We start from the raw sequence: 17,972 nt of genomic DNA, 5'->3' as shown, positions 1-17,972 counted from the left end.
TTTCACATGGTCTGAATCAGCTTGGAAGTTTGGAGAATCAGCAAGATATATGGGCCGAATCAGTCAGCGATTTGTACCGAATCAGCCGGGTCCGAGTTTGAGAGTAATTACCACATTAATCAATAATGTTACTATAATAGATTTATCAATCAAGAAAGTTAACAGTAACATTTGTTTAAAAAAATTTTTAAAAATTGTATCGTGGTGTTCAGGTGTGTGTAGTTACAAGAAATCTAACGAGTTTATATGAGCACATAGACTTTCAATTATAAGTGATTTATTTTTCTATTATCGACATTACACAAAAAAGATGAATGCTGAATGGGAAGGAGGGGTTTATTATATAACGAGTGGAAAACAGTCTTGAACGTAAGTGTGGAAGACAAAATGCATATTCATCCGATGCAGTTACATACTAAATCCAACGTGCATAATAAATTGATGCTGGAAACATTGAATGAAAAAGCGTAAACATTTCTTTAATGTTATTTCATTTGGTAGATAATTTCATAGATGGAGAAAAAAAAAAAGAGTAAAATAATTAAGGACTGTTCCAGAACTGCTATTATTCACGCAATTTAGAGCTGCGCATTGAACCATTTTGTTTCTACTTGACGCTCCGCTGCACAAACTGAATACAACTCTTATATGTTAATCGTCTCAAATGATGTCACATCCTACTTGTATGGAAGGGAGCTAACAAATTCGGGGCAGGTTCTTTCCGTTTGATCTCGTAATACAGGACAATATTTTGTATGAAATGTTTGTGCAAATACAATAGATGCAAAGAAACAAATAGTCGGGATATATAATATACACAAACCACTATATATCCTTCTATTTACAATAAAATTGTGCAGGTCCGGGTTTTCGTCCCCTTTAAGGAAGGAGATTTATTCCTTTCCAGAAAGTCAGATGAAACTTGGATCAATAATGACTTGTGGTCACCCACAAATATCAGCTGAGCATGGACACAACTCAGAGAGACAAACAATTTAAATAAATATAAAAATAAACAAATGGATCAAGATCAAGATCACCCTAGTTTTGAGCTTAGTTGTGTGTAGTTTAGTTTCTCTATGATGCACTGAACCCCAAATTACATTATTTCAATGTTTAAAAATGTACTCTTTAATGTTAGTTTATCCAGAAAATAATGCTTCATTTTCCCTGCGTTCCTGACTTTTGAGCGACTAATTACTTTGAGTCATTGAGCTGGGTGGAGCATGAAAATTGTAATTAATAATTAAAATTTTGTTTTTAAAAAAGCAATAATGTTGGTTTCAGATTTTCATCTTCCACTTTATTAAGCATGTATTTTGCAAGTTTGCATCAACATACATCACTAGTAAAAATTTAAAGTTATTATATACAACAGGATACATCTAAAAGGTAATTATTTATGATCTTGTTATTTTTTTCATTCATTTAAATTAAAGGCAGCATAAACAGAAATTCAGGTAAAATTAAAAAGATAAGTCGATAATAAATGTATTAACATTTTCTGGAGTGAATTTCCTTTTACATGAATATGTTCTCAAGCCACTTTTAAATTGATTTTTATGATGTACTCAAATAAAAACTCATAGGTTATTGCTATAAGAACTTGAAATAAAAACTCATAGGTTATTGCTATAAGAACTTGAAATAAAAACTCATAGGGTATTGCTATAAGAACTTGAAATAAAAACTCATAGGTTATTGCTATAAGAACTTGAAATAAAAACTCATAGGTTATTGCTATAAGAACTTGAAATAAAAACTCATAGGGTATTGCTATAAGAACTTGAAATAAAAACTCATAGGGTATTGCTATAAGAACTTGAAATAAAAACTCATAGGGTATTGCTATAAGAACTTGAAATAAAAACTCATAGGGTATTGCTATAAGAACTTGAAATAAAAACTCATAGGGTATTGCTATAAGAACTTGAAATAAAAACTCATAGGGTATTGCTATAAGAACTTGAAATAAAAACTCATAGGGTATTGCTATAAGAACTTGAAATAAAAACTCATAGGTTATTGCTATAAGAACTTGAAATAAAAACTCATAGGGTATTGCTATAAGAACTTGAAATAAAAACTCATAGGGTATTGCTATAAGAACTTGAAATAAAAACTCATAGGTTATTGCTATAAGAACTTGAAATAAAAACTCATAGGTTATTGCTATAAGAACTTGAAATACAAACTCATAGGTTATTGCTATAAGAACTTGAAATAAAAACTCATAGGGTATTGCTATAAGAACTTGAAATAAAAACTCATAGGTTATTGCTATAAGAACTTGAAATAAAAACTCATAGGTTATTGCTATAAGAACTTGAAATAAAAACTCATAGGTTATTGCTATAAGAACTTGAAATACAAACTCATAGGTTATTGCTATAAGAACTTGAAATAAAAACTCATAGGGTATTGCTATAAGAACTTGAAATAAAAACTCATAGGTTATTGCTATAAGAACTTGAAATAAAAACTCATAGGTTATTGCTATAAGAACTTGAAATACAAATATCAACAGTACAATTACACAAACTGCATTCCAAACCCTATGGAGCTCAATGGATTCTTGTTATCTCCAAATTTTGATACGATCCTTAGATTTTCCTTTCAATTTCAAGTTACGATGACAATCATCTTACCCACCTCGAGACATATTCACATTATTACATCCTGTCCAATAAACACATGTTCACATTATTACATCCTGTCCAATAAACACATGTTCACATTATTACATCCTGTCCAATAAACACATGTTCACATTATTACATCCTGTCCAATAAACACATATTCACATTATTACATGCTGTCCAATAAACACATATTCACATTATTACATCCTGTCCAATAAACACATGTTCACATTATTACATGCTGTCCAATAAACATGATAGTTGCCCTCCCTGCTTTTCCCCCAATAATCTGAATATTCTTTTTGTTCTTTAGTGTTGACAAGTTACACTTTTTAAAATGGATTATCATCCCTTTCATCATGAGCTTGTTGGATGCTATTTTTAGAACATTCTACAATCAACAGCTTAATCCTACATATAAGTTCTACATGAAAAAAATGTGCATTTTAAAGAGTCCAAGGATCCCCTGTAAAGTTAGTCTGGATCCATGATGAACTCCGATGAATCTAATATTAAACACTCTGTGTGTGTGTGTGATTTCGATTTTTAACGTAGCTTTAACAATTTTTCAGTCATATCGCTACGATGTCTGCAATGTGGCAGTTTATAGTGATGTCTAGCACTGGGGCATCATGCCGCAGACATGTAGCATGATGTCCCACCCAGTCACATTATCCTGACACCGGGCCGACCAGTCCTAACACTAACCTCTTAATGCTGAGCGCCAAGCGAGGCAGCTGTGAGTACCGTTTTTGTAAGTCTTTGGTATGACTCAGCCGGGGATCGAACCCACGACCTCCTGCATCCGAGGCGGACACTCTAACCACTAGGCCACCGGAAATATTAAACACTGATCTAACTTAGTCTGGATCAATGATGAACTCCACTGAATCTAATATAAAACACTGATCTAAACCAAACAAGGATAAACCAGTATCTGGATTTTACCACAACAATCACATTTCATGACTTTTGCTTTTATTCTGTAAATATTTTAAGAGTAATTTCCATAAGACTTGTGGTCAAAGCATAAGGGTTGTCAGGTATGCACATGTAATGGTGTGAAAACTCTTTTCCTTCTGACATTGACCTTGACCCCAAAATTGATAGGCTTCTTTAACCCCACCTGTCCATAATGTTTGGCTAATAATATATATGATGTATAACAAGCTAAAATGTACCAAGGAAATGTTCACTGACATATTGAGTTATTGAATAAAATGTTAATTGACAATTGAGTCACCTTTGAAAAAGTTAATTGACAGATTGAGTCATGGCATAAAAAGTTAACTGACAAATGGAGTCATATAAATATTAAATTGACAGATCAAGTTACAGTATAAAAGGTTAACTGACAACTGAGTCATCATAAAAAGTCAATTGATACATTATCATAACATTAAAAGTTAATTAACAAATTGAGACATATAAAAAAGTTAACAGATTGAGTGATAACACAAAAAGTTAATTGACAAACTGAGTAATCATAAAAAATTAATTGACAGACTGAGTCATGTCATAAAAGTTAATTGACAAATTTGGTCAGGTCATAAAAAGTCAATTGATAGATTGAGTCACCACAAAAGAGTTAACTGACATATTGAGTGCCATAGCACATTATGTTCCGCTAAAAGGTGGATGCTTAAACAGGAAAAAAGACATTATTAGACTGCAGCAGTGTACTGAACAGTAACAAATTAAGCAATGAACAGAATGCATAAATACCAATATTTAACAAACTCTCACAATCTACACAACATATATGCAGCTAGAAATATGTTCATGGAATACTAATGTCCCCACCTGAGGAGTGATCTAAAAATAAACATCAATTGAATAAATGGATGGACAGGCAAGGTCAACATTATATGACCCTATTCATCAAACACAACTGAGCTAAATGTAAAAGATGACTGGATGGACGGATACACTAACAGCTCACTGAGCTAAATGTAAAAGATGACTGGATGGATGGATAGACTAACAGCTCACTGAGCTAAATGTAAAAGATGACTGGATGGATGGATAGACTAACAGCTCACTGAGCTAAATGTAAAAGATGACTGGATGGACGGATAGACTAACAGCTCACTGAGCTAAATGTAAAAGATGACTGGATGGATGGATAGACTAACAGCTCGCTGAGCTAAATGTAAAAGATGACTGGATGGACGGATAGACTAACAGCTCACTGAGCTAAATGTAAAAGATGACTGGATGGACTGATAGACTAACAGCTCACTGAGCTAAATGTAAAAGATGACTGGATGGATGGATAGACTAACAGCTCACAGTGCTCAAAGAATTTTTCTTTTCCAATACAGACCCAGGGCTGACGACTTAAATAAACTCACAAGCCCTGAGTGACATTCCTCAAGCTCAGACCTCAAAATTTCCATATGTCCCAAATTTCCCCTATTTTAATATTGTCACTCAAATGCAATAGCTACAATTCCAAAATAAATTCAATAGGGTTCAAAGGGATTTGAAGGTAATACAAGTGTCATTAGTGTTGATTACTACATTCACTACAGACTGGATGGTCCTGGTGTTTAAAACTTCTCAGCTGGATTCTCTGAGTGAATCCTAGTCACAGTCAAGTTGATGTATGTCTATGTGTTGTTTGAAGTATATGCAAAGAATAGTGCCCCCCCCAAAAAAACTTTGGTTTTTGCTGGTGTGCTTCACAAAGTAAAACTCCATCAACCAAGTGTTCTGAAATTTATTTTTGTTGGGCTTTGCTGATACTTAGCTGCTTCCTAAATCGGAATCAATAATGAATTTCACTTAACGATATTCCAACAACAGAAATGATCATGCTTTACATTCTATATATGCAGTATAATCTTACTTCAAAGAAACATTGCCGCTGTTCACAAGCTTGTAAAAAATATATTACATATGGCTTAAACATTCTCATTCAAGGCAATAATATGTAATAACTTGTTTTTGTACAAACAGGTAGCATCTCTTTCATTTAGCTATAATGGGTCGTTCCATTTCCTGATGCTACCTAATCAGCACAATGGGCTCACCCACTGCAGCCTTCAGACACCACTAACTAGTTATTGTCTGCCAGTTAAGTAGTATGTAATATGGTGGTTTAAACCTGACCTCTTTGGCTTTAATTGCCACTATTTAAAACTGTCTAGGGATAGTTTTACATGAGATCCAATCATGACTGTTTACCGTTTAGACATGCTATATGTAACAGGCATATACTGAAAGTGGTGGATTTTTTCTTTTTCTTTCTTTAATCCTTAAATTTTAGAAAATTACTGAAAACTGTTTCAAAACGTGTCAGTGGGTTTGGAAGTACAAAATCGTATTTTTAGCATGACATGCCTCGCTTCAATACAATTCAAATCAGATTTCAATTTCGCACAGAACAGTGGTGATCTGATTTAAACTGGCAGGTATGTTCACATCCTGAAAATACATTTACACATTTTCATCAGAGCGATCAAGGTTTTATTAGGCAAATTAGATTCTTTATACAAGCCCAATAGGCACCTCACTTAGAATACAGGACAGGCCTGATCAAAAATTAGAGGGACCTCAGACATCGGGTTATCACATTTTGTTAGCACTGGATGGAGAGACAAGGGTAACACTATATGCCCATATTCATGGTAGGACATAACAACAAGATAAACCTAAACCCTGATTAGTTATACACCAGGGTCAACTACCTTGACATTGATTAGTTTATATATAAGGGTCAACTTACTGTGCTATAAAGTCTTTAAATGTTGCTGACCACTTCTCTGGGCTTTTCAGCTTTGGTGGAGGATTCCTGAAATAAATAACAATGATATAAAAGTAAGGAAACTACTAAATCATGACCAGGTTTAAGTCACCATGGCAAATAATGTAAACTCCCAGTGGATCATTTGGTTTTATTTCATATAGCTGGTAAGATTATCCTTCTAACTGCCCATCAGTTTGTCTCTTATTTCCCACCAAACTGTATTTCAAATTGCCCACCAAACTGTATTTCACATTGCCCATCAAACTGTATTTCAAATTGCCCATCAAACTGCATTTCAAACTGCCATCAAACTGTAGCTTGAATTGCCCATCAAACTGCATTTCAAATTGCCTATCAAACTGCATTTCAAACTGCCCATCAAACTGTGTTTCGAATTGCCTATCAAACTATGTTTCAAATTGCCCATCATACTGTTTTTCAAATTGCCCATCAAACTGCATTTCAAATTGCCCATCAAACTGTATTTCAACTTGACCATCAAACTGTATTTCAACTTGACCATCAAACTGCATTTCAAATTGCCCATCAAACTGTGTTTCGAATTGCCCATCAAACTGTATTTCAAACTGCCCATCAAACTGTATTTCAACTTGACCATCAAACTGTATTTCAAATTGCCCATCAAACTGTATTTCAAATCACCCATCAAACTGCATTTCAAATTGCCTATCAAAATGTATTTCAAACTGCACATCAAACTGTCTTTCAAATTGCCCATCAAACTGCATTTCAAATTGCCCATCAAACTGTATTTCAAATTGCCCATCACACTGTATTTCAACTTGACCATCAAACTGTATTTCATATTGCCCATCAAACTGCATTTTAAACTGCCCATCAAACTGTGTTTCGAATTGCCCATCAAACTGTATTTCAAACTGCCCATCAAACTGTATTTCAACTTGACCATCAAACTGTATTTCAAATTGCCCAACAAACTGTATTTCAAATCACCCATCAAACTGTATTTCAAATCACCGATCAAACTGCATTTCAAATTGCCTATCAAACTGTCTTTCAAATTGCCCATCAAACTGTAGTTTGAATTGCCCATCAAACTGTATTTCAAATTGCCCATCAAACTGTATTTTAAATTTCCCATCAAACTGTTTTTCAAATTGCCCATCAAACTGCATTTCAAATTGCCCATCAAACTGGATTTCAAATTGCCCATCAAACTGTATTTCAAATTGCCCATCAAACTGCATTTCAAATTGCCCATTAAACTGTATTTCCAATTGCCCATCAAACTGTATTTCATATTGCCCATCAAACTGCATTTTAAACTGCCCATCAAACTGTTTTTCAAATTGCCCATCAAACTGTATTTTAAATTGCCCATCAAACTGGATTTCAAATTGCCCATCAAACTATTTCAAACTGCCCATCAAACTGTATTTCAAATTGCCCATCAAACTGTATTTTAAATTGCCCATCAAATTGTATTTCAAATTGCCCATCAAACTGTATTTCAAACTGCCCATCAGACTGTGTTTCAAATTACCAATCAAACTGTGTTTCAAATTGCCCATCAAACTGTATTAAAATTGCCCATCAAACTGTATTTCTTATAGCTGACTGAACTTTACTTTTTATCACCCAATGGATTGTTTTTCCTATTGGTCATTGGATTGTATTTCTTGTAGTGTATCCAATTTATATCAAGTTATTCAAAATAATTGAGATCCTGTGGCTTATGCATATATGACAATGAAAATCTCCATTCATGATGCATCATTTTTAATAACTCTCTAACATGACATACAATGCTTACCCAGACATCATTCTTTAGGTGCTTGACCCAACAGGATGCTAAATGTTGGTTCATCAGATTGTATTTCTTATTGCCCACAGAATTGTATTTCTTATACCCAATCAAACTGTATTTCTTGTAGCATAATCAGATTGTGTTTCTTATAATAAACTGGATTGTACTCATTACTGCCAAAGGGACCGTATTTCTTACGGCCCATTGAACTGTATTTCTTATAGCAGATTAGACTGTGTTTCTTATTGGCTATTCTTACTGGTTAAACCCATTCAAATGTACCAGTACAAGCAAGAATGGACAAAACAAATTGAAACATACCCATCCAATACATGCATATTCAGATGAAACACATTAAAAAAAACCAGTACATGCCTAACTGGATAAAATGCATTCAAAACATACCAGTACATGCCATATTTAATAAAACCCATTCCAACATACCAGGACAGCCTTAATTGGATAAAACCCATTCCAACATACCAGTACAAGCCTAATTGGATAAAACCCATTCCATCATACCAGTATAACCTAACTGGATAAAACCCATTCCAACATACCAGTACAAGCCTAATTGGATAAAACCCATTCCATCAAACCAGTACAAGCCTAATTGGATAAAACCCATTCCAACATACCAGTACAAGCCTAATTGGATAAAACCCATTCCATCAAACCAGTATAACCTAACTGGATAAAACCCATTCCAACATACCAGTACAAGCCTAATTGGATAAAACCCATTCCATCAAACCAGCACAAGCCTAATTGGATAAAACCCATTCCATCAAACCAGTACAAGCCTAATTGGATAAAACCCATTCCAACATACCAGTACAAGCCTAATTGGATAAAACCCATTCCATCAAACCAGTACAAGCCTAATTGGATAAAACCCATTCCAACATACCAGTACAAGCCTAATTGGATAAAACCCATTCCATCAAACCAGTATAACCTAACTGGATAAAACCCATTCCAACATACTAGTACATGTCTGATTCAATACATCCCATTTAAAACATACCAGTACATGCCTAATTGGATAAAACTCATTCCATCATACCAGTACAAGCCTAATTGGATAAAACCCATTCCATCAAACCAGTACAAGCCTAATTGGATAAAACCCATTCCATCAAACCAGTACAAGCCTAATTGGATTAAACCCATTCCAACATACCAGTACATGCCTAACTGGATAAAACCCATTCCATCAAACCAGTACAGGCCTAAATGGATAAAACCCATTCTAACATACCAGTACAAGCCTAATTGGATAAAACCCATTCCATCAAACCAGTACAAGCCTAATTGGATAAAACCCATTCCATCAAACCAGTACAAGTCTAATTGGACAAAACCCATTCCAACATACCAGTACATGTCTGATTCAATACATCCCATTTAAAACATACCAGTACATGCCTAACTGGATAAAACCCATTCCAACATACCAGTATAACCTAACTGGATAAAACCCATTCTAACATACCAGTACATGTCTGATTCAATACATCCCATTTAAAACATACCAGTACATGCCTAAATGGATAAAACCCATTCTAACATACCAGTACAAGCCTAAATGGATAAAACCCATTCCAACATACCAGTACAAGCCTAATTGGATAAAACCCATTCCAACATACCAGTACAAGCCTAATTGGATAAAACCCATTCCAACATACCAGTATAATCTAACTGGATAAAACCCAGTCTAACATACCAGTACATGCCTGATGCAATACATCCCATTTAAAACATACCAGTACATGCCTAACTGGATAAAACCCATTCTCACATACAAATACATGCTTAACTGGATAAAACCCATTCTAACATGCCAGTACAGGCCTAACTGGATAAAACCCATTCTAACATACCAGTACATGCTTAACTGGATAAAACACATTCTAACATACCAGTACAAGCCTAACTGGATAAAAACCCATTCTAACTTACCAGTACATGCTTAACTGGATAAAACCCATTCTAACATACCAGTACATACCTGATTCAATACATCCCATTTAAAACATACCTGTACATGGCTAACTTAATTCATACTCCATATACATTTGATGTATTAGTGTGCCTTAGTGTGATTGTAAAAATGTATAACACAACAGCGTACCTTTGTTTGATTGTAAAAATGCCCATCAATCAATAAAACTTGGAAACACTTTATGAAAATCCAAACCTTTTTTCACTGGAAAATATTAAGTTACCTTGGAATTCTAAACAGGGCTCTCATTGGATGTTTATCAGCCAATGGTGGCTCTCCATCAGCCAATTCTATTGCTGTTATTCCCAAAGACCAAACATCACAGCGTATGTCATATTTGTACTCGAACTGTCTCTCACATGCAATTACCTGTCAGAAAAAATTAAGGGAAATAAGTGACAATGATAGTATTATATTTTAGAAGAAACAAAAAAGTAATCACACCAATAAAATTATCTTCAGATTCATTTTAATACTTAACATAGACACCATATCTACTTACTTTCATTATATGAAATATATAATAAAATATTTTATAGCAAGGCCATTTTTCTTTCAAATTCTGACATATACAACAGTTGATAATATGAAGTCTCAGATTTATCAATTGTAAAAACAAAAGGAATGTTCCCTGGAGACCAAACCAACCAAAAGGAATGTTCCTTGGAGACCATACCAACCAAAAGGAATGTTCCCTGGAGACCATACCAACCAAAAAGGAATTTTCCCTGGAGACCATACCAATCAAAAGGAATGTTCCCTGGAGACCATACCAATCAAAAGATCTGTCCTCAGGATATGTAAATTTATTCTGCAGAAATTTATCATTAATCTGTCAATGCAAATAACAGACAAAAACTCTAACTAGTTTGGATAAACAGCTACACAACACATGTTGAATGGTACAACACATATGTTGAATGGCATACCACATATGTTGAATGGTACACCACACATGTTGAATGGTACACCACATTATGTTGAATGGTACACCACACATATTGAATGGTACACCACATATGTTGAATGGTAGCATTGAAGTTTGCATAGTCACATGTTTACTCAAATTGAATGGTAGTGTTGATTCAGTATACATATTTTTTACTCAGTTGAATGATAGTGTTGAAGTTGGTATAAACATATCTTACTGAAGTTGAATGTTAGTGTTGAATTAGGTATACACATATTTTACTAAAGTTGAATGGTTATTGTAGTTGTTGTGGGGTTTAATGCCATCTTTCAGCACACGACAGGCTATACATGGCAGCCAGTACATGTATTAGTGGTGGAGGAAGAACTTGGGAAAACCCCAGAAAGAACCAACAACCCATGAGAAGCTACTGGCAAGCTTTCTCACATAACCACATTGACTGAATCCGAGACTCAAACCCACGCAGACGGAGGTGAGATGGCAGTGATCCATAACAGAAAGTGCTTTAGACCACTCGGCCACTCGGAGCCCCCCCCCCAAGTTGTATGGCAGTGTTGAATTTGGTATACACATTTTTGTACTCAAGTTGAGTGGTAGTGTTCAATTTGGTATACACATTTTTTAAGTTGAATGGTAGTGCTGAATTTAACATACACAATTTTTTACTCAAGTTTAATGGCAGTGTTGAATTTGGTATACACATTTTTACTCAAGCTGAATGGTAGTGTTGAAGCCTGTATTTATTAATTATTTTTACTCAAGTTAAATGGTAGTGTTGAAGTCTGTATTTATTAATTATTTTTACTCAAGTTAAATGGAAGTATTAAATTCAGTCTAGTGTTGAATTCAGTGTACACATTTTTGCTCAAGATGAATGGTAGTATTGAAGTCCATCATTTTAGTAAAGTTATTTTCAAAATGGCATTCCAAATAGTATCAGGTGCTGCACTTAGAAATGTATTAATTAAAAACAGCCTGTACAATGTATTAATTACATGCATTCTGTACAATGCATTAATTACAAACAGCCTGTAAAATGTATTAATTACATGCATTCTGTACAATGCATTAATTACAAACAGCCTGTACAATGTATTAATTACATGCATTCTGTGCAATGCATTAATTACAAACAGCCTGTAAAATGTATTAATTACATGCATTCTGTACAATGCATTAACTACAAACAGCATGTACAATGTATTAATTACAAACACCCTGCACAATGTTATCAATAACAAGTAGTCTGTACAATGTATTACCTACATGCAGTCTGTACAATGTATTAATTACAAATAGCCTGTACAATGTATTAATTACATGCATTCTGTACAATGCATTAATTACAAACAGCCTGTAAAATGTATTAATTACATGCATTTTGTACAATGCATTAATTACAAACAGCCTGTACAATGTATTAATTACATGCATTCTGTACAATGTATTAATTACAAACAGCCTGTACAATGTATTAATTACATGCATTCTGTACAATGCATTAATTACAAACAGCATGTACAATGTATTAATTACATGCAGTCTGTACAATGTATTAATTACAAACACCCTGTACAATGTTATCATTAACAAGCAGTCTGTACAATGTATTACCTACATGCAGTCTGTACAATGTATTAATTACAAATAGCCTCTACATTGCATAAACGCAATAATTGTGAAGAATGTATTAATTACAAGAAGCTTGTACAATGTATTAATTACAAACAGCCTGTAAAATGTATTAATTACAAGCAGTCTGGACAATGCATTAATTACAAGCAGTCTGTATAATGCATTAATTACAAGCAGCCTGTATAATGCATTAATTAAAAGCAGCCTGTACAATGCATTAATTACAAGCAGTCTGGACAATGCATTAATGCAATAAGTCTGACAATAGATAAAGCAAGTTTACATTAGACTTAAATAATTCCATCCCATTCTTACTTTCATTAATACAAATAGCAATGATTTAACAGATCATCTAAGATGCTCATAATGCTATAACTGCTTCCATGTTGAGGGGCCCCGAGTGGCTGAGTGGTCTAAAGTGCTGTCCATTAAGGTTCACAGCCATCTCACCTCTGTCTGCATGGGTTCGAGTCTCGGATTCAGCCAATGTGGGTATGTGAGAAAGCTTACCAGTAGCTTCTCGTGGGTCGGTGGTTCTCTCCGGGGTTTTCCCGGGTTCTTCCTCCACCATTAATACTGGCCGCCATGTATAGCCTATCGTGTGCTGAAAAATGGCGTTAAACCCTACAACAACAACAACAAAAGCTTCCATGTTGGTTCCTGATTTCTTCTGTACAGGCTCTAATTTTCCGACTATTTCCAATGTGGAAATTGTTTTTTAACCTTTCATTTGGTTTTTCCCTATAAAAATCTTTTAGTAATTATTTTTTGAAAAATGATGACTGCAAATTAATGTAGCATATGACTGAATAGAAATGCAGATAACAAACGAGAACAGCACATGAATGTTTAGAATTACAATGCAGGCAACCGACAAGAACAGCACATGACTGTTTAGAATTACAATACAGACAACAGCAGTCAATGACTGCTTAGAATTACAATGCAGACAACAGACAAAAACAGCACATGACTGTTTAAATTACAATACAAACAACAGCAGCCAATGACTGCTTGAATTACATGGCAGACAGCAGCAAGAGTGTTTAGAATTACAATGCAGACAACAGTAGCAGGACTGATTAGAATTACTATGCAAACAGACGACAGCACATTGTTATATTTAGGCACTTACAAAATGCAACAAGAAATAAGTGAAGACAAGAAGCTTTGTAAACTTTAGCAAATAATTTATTTCCCTAGAAAAACAAGGTAAAACTGAGAAAAGAATTTATGGTTTTACAAATAAAATCCAAATATAATCCAAGAATTAAAAATTGAAGTCGATGGTGTATGCTGTGGTTAGTGTTGTACTGATGTGTCACAGAAAATAATATTACACTGTAAGAATTCTGTGTAAATTTCTATAACTGTCTTTGTCAAAGAATTAGTTTAGAGCACAAGTATTTCAAGGATAAAATAATCTCTTGGAATCCAAATAATTTGAAGAAAACTTAAAAATTCATCTCAACCTGGTCACAACAAAACACCTTTAAGTGTCAATGGTTTAAAGCCAGACTGACTAAATTCTCTATAGAAAACAGATATACACAAAAGACACAAAACAGATTCCTGTATGAGTGTAACATGACCACCCTTCTAGAACAACATAGCTTTTTACATGCCTAACATCATGCACTCCAATTATGACCTTGACTAAAACCAATGATTTTACTCTGAGAAAGAATTTTAAAAATGTATTTTAAAAAGTTGTTTACTTCAACTCCTACTGATTCTGAATCAAGGTCATGAACTATGTCAGCATTAGATATCAATTTTCTATAATTAGGTGTTTACAAAAAAGGGTCAGATTAAACAGAATTTCTAGAAAATGTAAAATCCGGTAAATAAAGTTACGTTACAATAGCATGTAATAGAATATAAAAAAATTAAAACTAAAAAACAATTAAATTAAATCAAATATAAATTAAATCAAATATACAGAACAACATAACTGTTTGAAATACAATGCAGACAATAGAGAACAGTAGTACAACACTTTGAAGAGCATTCACCTTTCCAATATCTAACAAATTTTTTCATGTGCCAAAATTAACATTACAAGAGAAAACTTAAAATTTATATGGTGAATCATATACAAAAAATTTGCATGAAGAGAAAAAAGAACAGTATAAAATAACTGAAGCCCAGGTAATAGAGAGTATAAAATAATTAAAGCCCATGTGAAAAGAAGTATGAAATAATTGAAGCCCATGTAAAAAAGGAGAATAAAATAATTAAAGACCCTGTGAAAAGGAACAGTATAAGAAAATTGAAGCCATTGTAAAAAATGACTGTATAGTATAATTGAAGCCCATGTAAAAGGGCAATATAATATAATTGAAGCCCATGTAAAAGAAAACTGTATAATATAACTGAAGCCCATGTAAAAGAAAACAGTATTAAAAAAAATTGATGCCCATAAAAAAGAAAGAAACAGAACTATAAAATATTGAAGCCCATGTAAAAGAAAGAAACAGAACTATAAAATATTGAAGCCCATAAAAAAGAAAGAAACAGATCTATAAAATATTGAAGCCCATGTAAAAGAAAGAAACAGAACTATAAAATATTGATGCCCATGTAAATGAAATTCTCTTTATCCATTTCTCAGGCTGTTTGAATTAATACATTTTTACATGTAGCACTGGATATCATCTGCAATGGCATTTTGAAACAAAGCATGGTCAGATTTTATTTCAAAGAAAAGGCCTTAATAATAAATGGAAGAAAGTGTCACAATCAATCAACTGATTCAGAGTTCTGTGATAGGCCTTGACAACTACTTGTAGCATAATTTCTTAAAAAAACAGGACAAAAGAACAAACATTTTATGCCATCAAATATGGATTAAACACATCCAGGATTAGTCCCACTGTCTCCAAAGAACACAAGGACCATATAACATACCTCTGGTGCCATCCAGTATGGGGTCCCAACTGATGTCTTCCTCTTTCCCAGTGTCCTATCCACATGAGATGATATACCTAGAAAAAATAAAAAATGAAATTTATTTATAAGTCCTCTGGAATAAACTGTTAATGATACACATGGTTATATCTTAAACAGTCAGCTAAATTCTAGGACCAAAAATTATTGTCATTTTACTCTTCTGCATTATGTGTTTATAAACATGATCATTTTTTCCCATCCATTTCTTTTTTACCCCTGAAGGAGTATTGTATCTGTAAAAGTATTGATTCACCTATATGAAAAACCTAAAATAATGATATTGGTGCAAAAAAACTGGGTCTATCTGACCTACTTCTGGTGTGTGTGTGTGTGTGATTTGGATTTTTAATGTAGCTTCAACAATTTTCAGTCAAATCACTACGATACTGCAGTGTGGCAGTTTATAGTGTTGACTGGAATTGGGACATCATGCCACAGACATGTAGCATGTTGTCCCACCCAGTCACATTCTCCTGACACCAGGCCAACCAGTCCTAACACTATCCTCTTAATGCTGAGCGCCAAGCAAGGCAGTTGTTAGTACTAGTTTTACAAGTCTTTGGTATGACTCAGCTGGGGATTGAACTCACGACCTCCCACATCTGAGGCAGATGCTCTAACCACTAGGCCACTGGAGTGGTCCTACTTCTGGTTGTAGTGAGTGAAAAAATCTAAATATGAATGTAACAATTACATTTGCTGACCATGCAAGTAATATCCATGAATTTTCAGAGCTTACTCCTCAAAATACAAATATTTAAGACCTAATTTTAGTTATACTAAGCCGTACTTCCAAACAAATATAAACTCATTAAAATTTATGACTGTTCATGCATATTTGCCAAACAGCAAACTGTCAAAACTTGACACCGATAAAATCTTTGAAAGTACAATTTCATAGTTAACACCCTTGCAAGACATGTACTTCAAAGGTAAACCCCTTGTCACACATGTAATTTGTAGGTAAAACCATTGTCACACGTACTTTGTAGGTAAAGCATTGTCATATCATTTTGTAGGTAAAACCTTTGTCACACATGCACTTTGTAGGTAAACACATCATCAAACATGTACTTTGTAGGTAAGACCCTCATCACATGTACTTTGTAGGTAAAACCATTGTCTCACAGGTACTTTGTATGTAAAAACCTCATCACACATGTACTTAATGGGAAAAACTGTTGTCACACATGTGCATTTTAGGTAAAACCCTTGTCACACATGTGCATTATAGTTAAAACCCTTGTCACACATGTGCATTATAGGTAAAGCCTTGCAAACATGTATTTGATAGGTAAAACCCTTGTCACACATGTACTCTGTATATAAAACCCTTGTCACACATGTACATCATAGGAAAAAACCCTGTCACACATTTACTTCATAGGCATAATCATTGTCACACATATGCATTCTAGGTAATACCCTTGCAAACATGTACTTCATAGGTAAAACCCTCATCACACATGTACTTTGTAGGTAAAACCATTCTCACACGTAAGTTGTAGGTAAAACCCCTGTCAACCAAACATTTCATAGGTAAATCCCTTGTTACACATGTACTTCATAGGTAAAGCCCTTGTCAAACATATTCATTATAGGCAATACCCTTTTCACACATGTACTTCATAGGTAAAACACTTGTCAAACATGTAATTCATAGCTAAAACCCTTGTCACACATGTGCATTATTGGTAAATCCCTTGTCACACATATGCATTATATTTAAACACTTGTCATACATGTAATTCATAGCTTAAACCCTTGTCACTAAAATCCTTGTTACACATGTACATTATAGGTAAAACCCTTTTCACACATGTGCATTATATGTAAAACCCTTGTCACACATGTGCATCATAGAAACACCCATGTCACATATGTGCATTATAGGTAAACCCTTGTCACACATGAACTTCGTGAATAGAACCCTTGTCACACATGTGCATTTTAGATAAAACACTTGTCACACATGTGTATCATAGGTAAAAACCCTTGTCACACATGTACATGTAAGGTAAACCCTTGTCACATATGTACTTCATAGGTAAAACCCTTGTGACACATGTGCTTTATAGGTAAAGCCCTTGTCAAAGATGTACTTCATAGGTAAAGCCCTTGTCACACATGTGAATTTTAGATAAAACCCTTGTCAAACATGTGCATTATAGGTAAATACCCTTGTCACACATGTACTTCATAGGTAAAAACCTTGTCACACATGTGCATTATAGGGAACACCCTTGTCACACATGTGCATTTTA

The 17,972-nt window shown here is 34.1% G+C and overlaps 1 protein-coding gene across 3 annotated transcripts in view; it reads right to left on the bottom strand.

The window, feature by feature from the left end:
- LOC149789673 (myosin-IIIb-like) overlaps positions 1–17,972 on the bottom strand; it is a 235,291-nt gene that overhangs the window by 171,026 nt on the left and 46,293 nt on the right. For all 3 annotated transcript variants that reach the window (XM_089971686.1, XM_089971688.1, XM_089971687.1), the window contains exons 7-9: positions 15,667–15,743; positions 10,414–10,559; positions 6,373–6,438 (exon numbers count right to left, since the gene is read on the bottom strand). In XM_089971686.1, coding sequence (XP_089827812.1) covers positions 6,373–6,438; positions 10,414–10,559; positions 15,667–15,743 — 289 coding nt within the window. The remainder of the gene's footprint in view (positions 1–6,372; positions 6,439–10,413; positions 10,560–15,666; positions 15,744–17,972) is intronic.

Source organism: Sinohyriopsis cumingii, chromosome 10, assembly GCF_028554795.1.
Source record: "Sinohyriopsis cumingii isolate HCF-2022 chromosome 10, ASM2855479v2, whole genome shotgun sequence".
Lineage (NCBI taxonomy): Eukaryota > Metazoa > Mollusca > Bivalvia > Unionida > Unionidae > Sinohyriopsis > Sinohyriopsis cumingii.
Note: the sequence above shows the minus strand (reverse complement) of the source record. Positions and strands in the feature narration are given on the sequence as shown.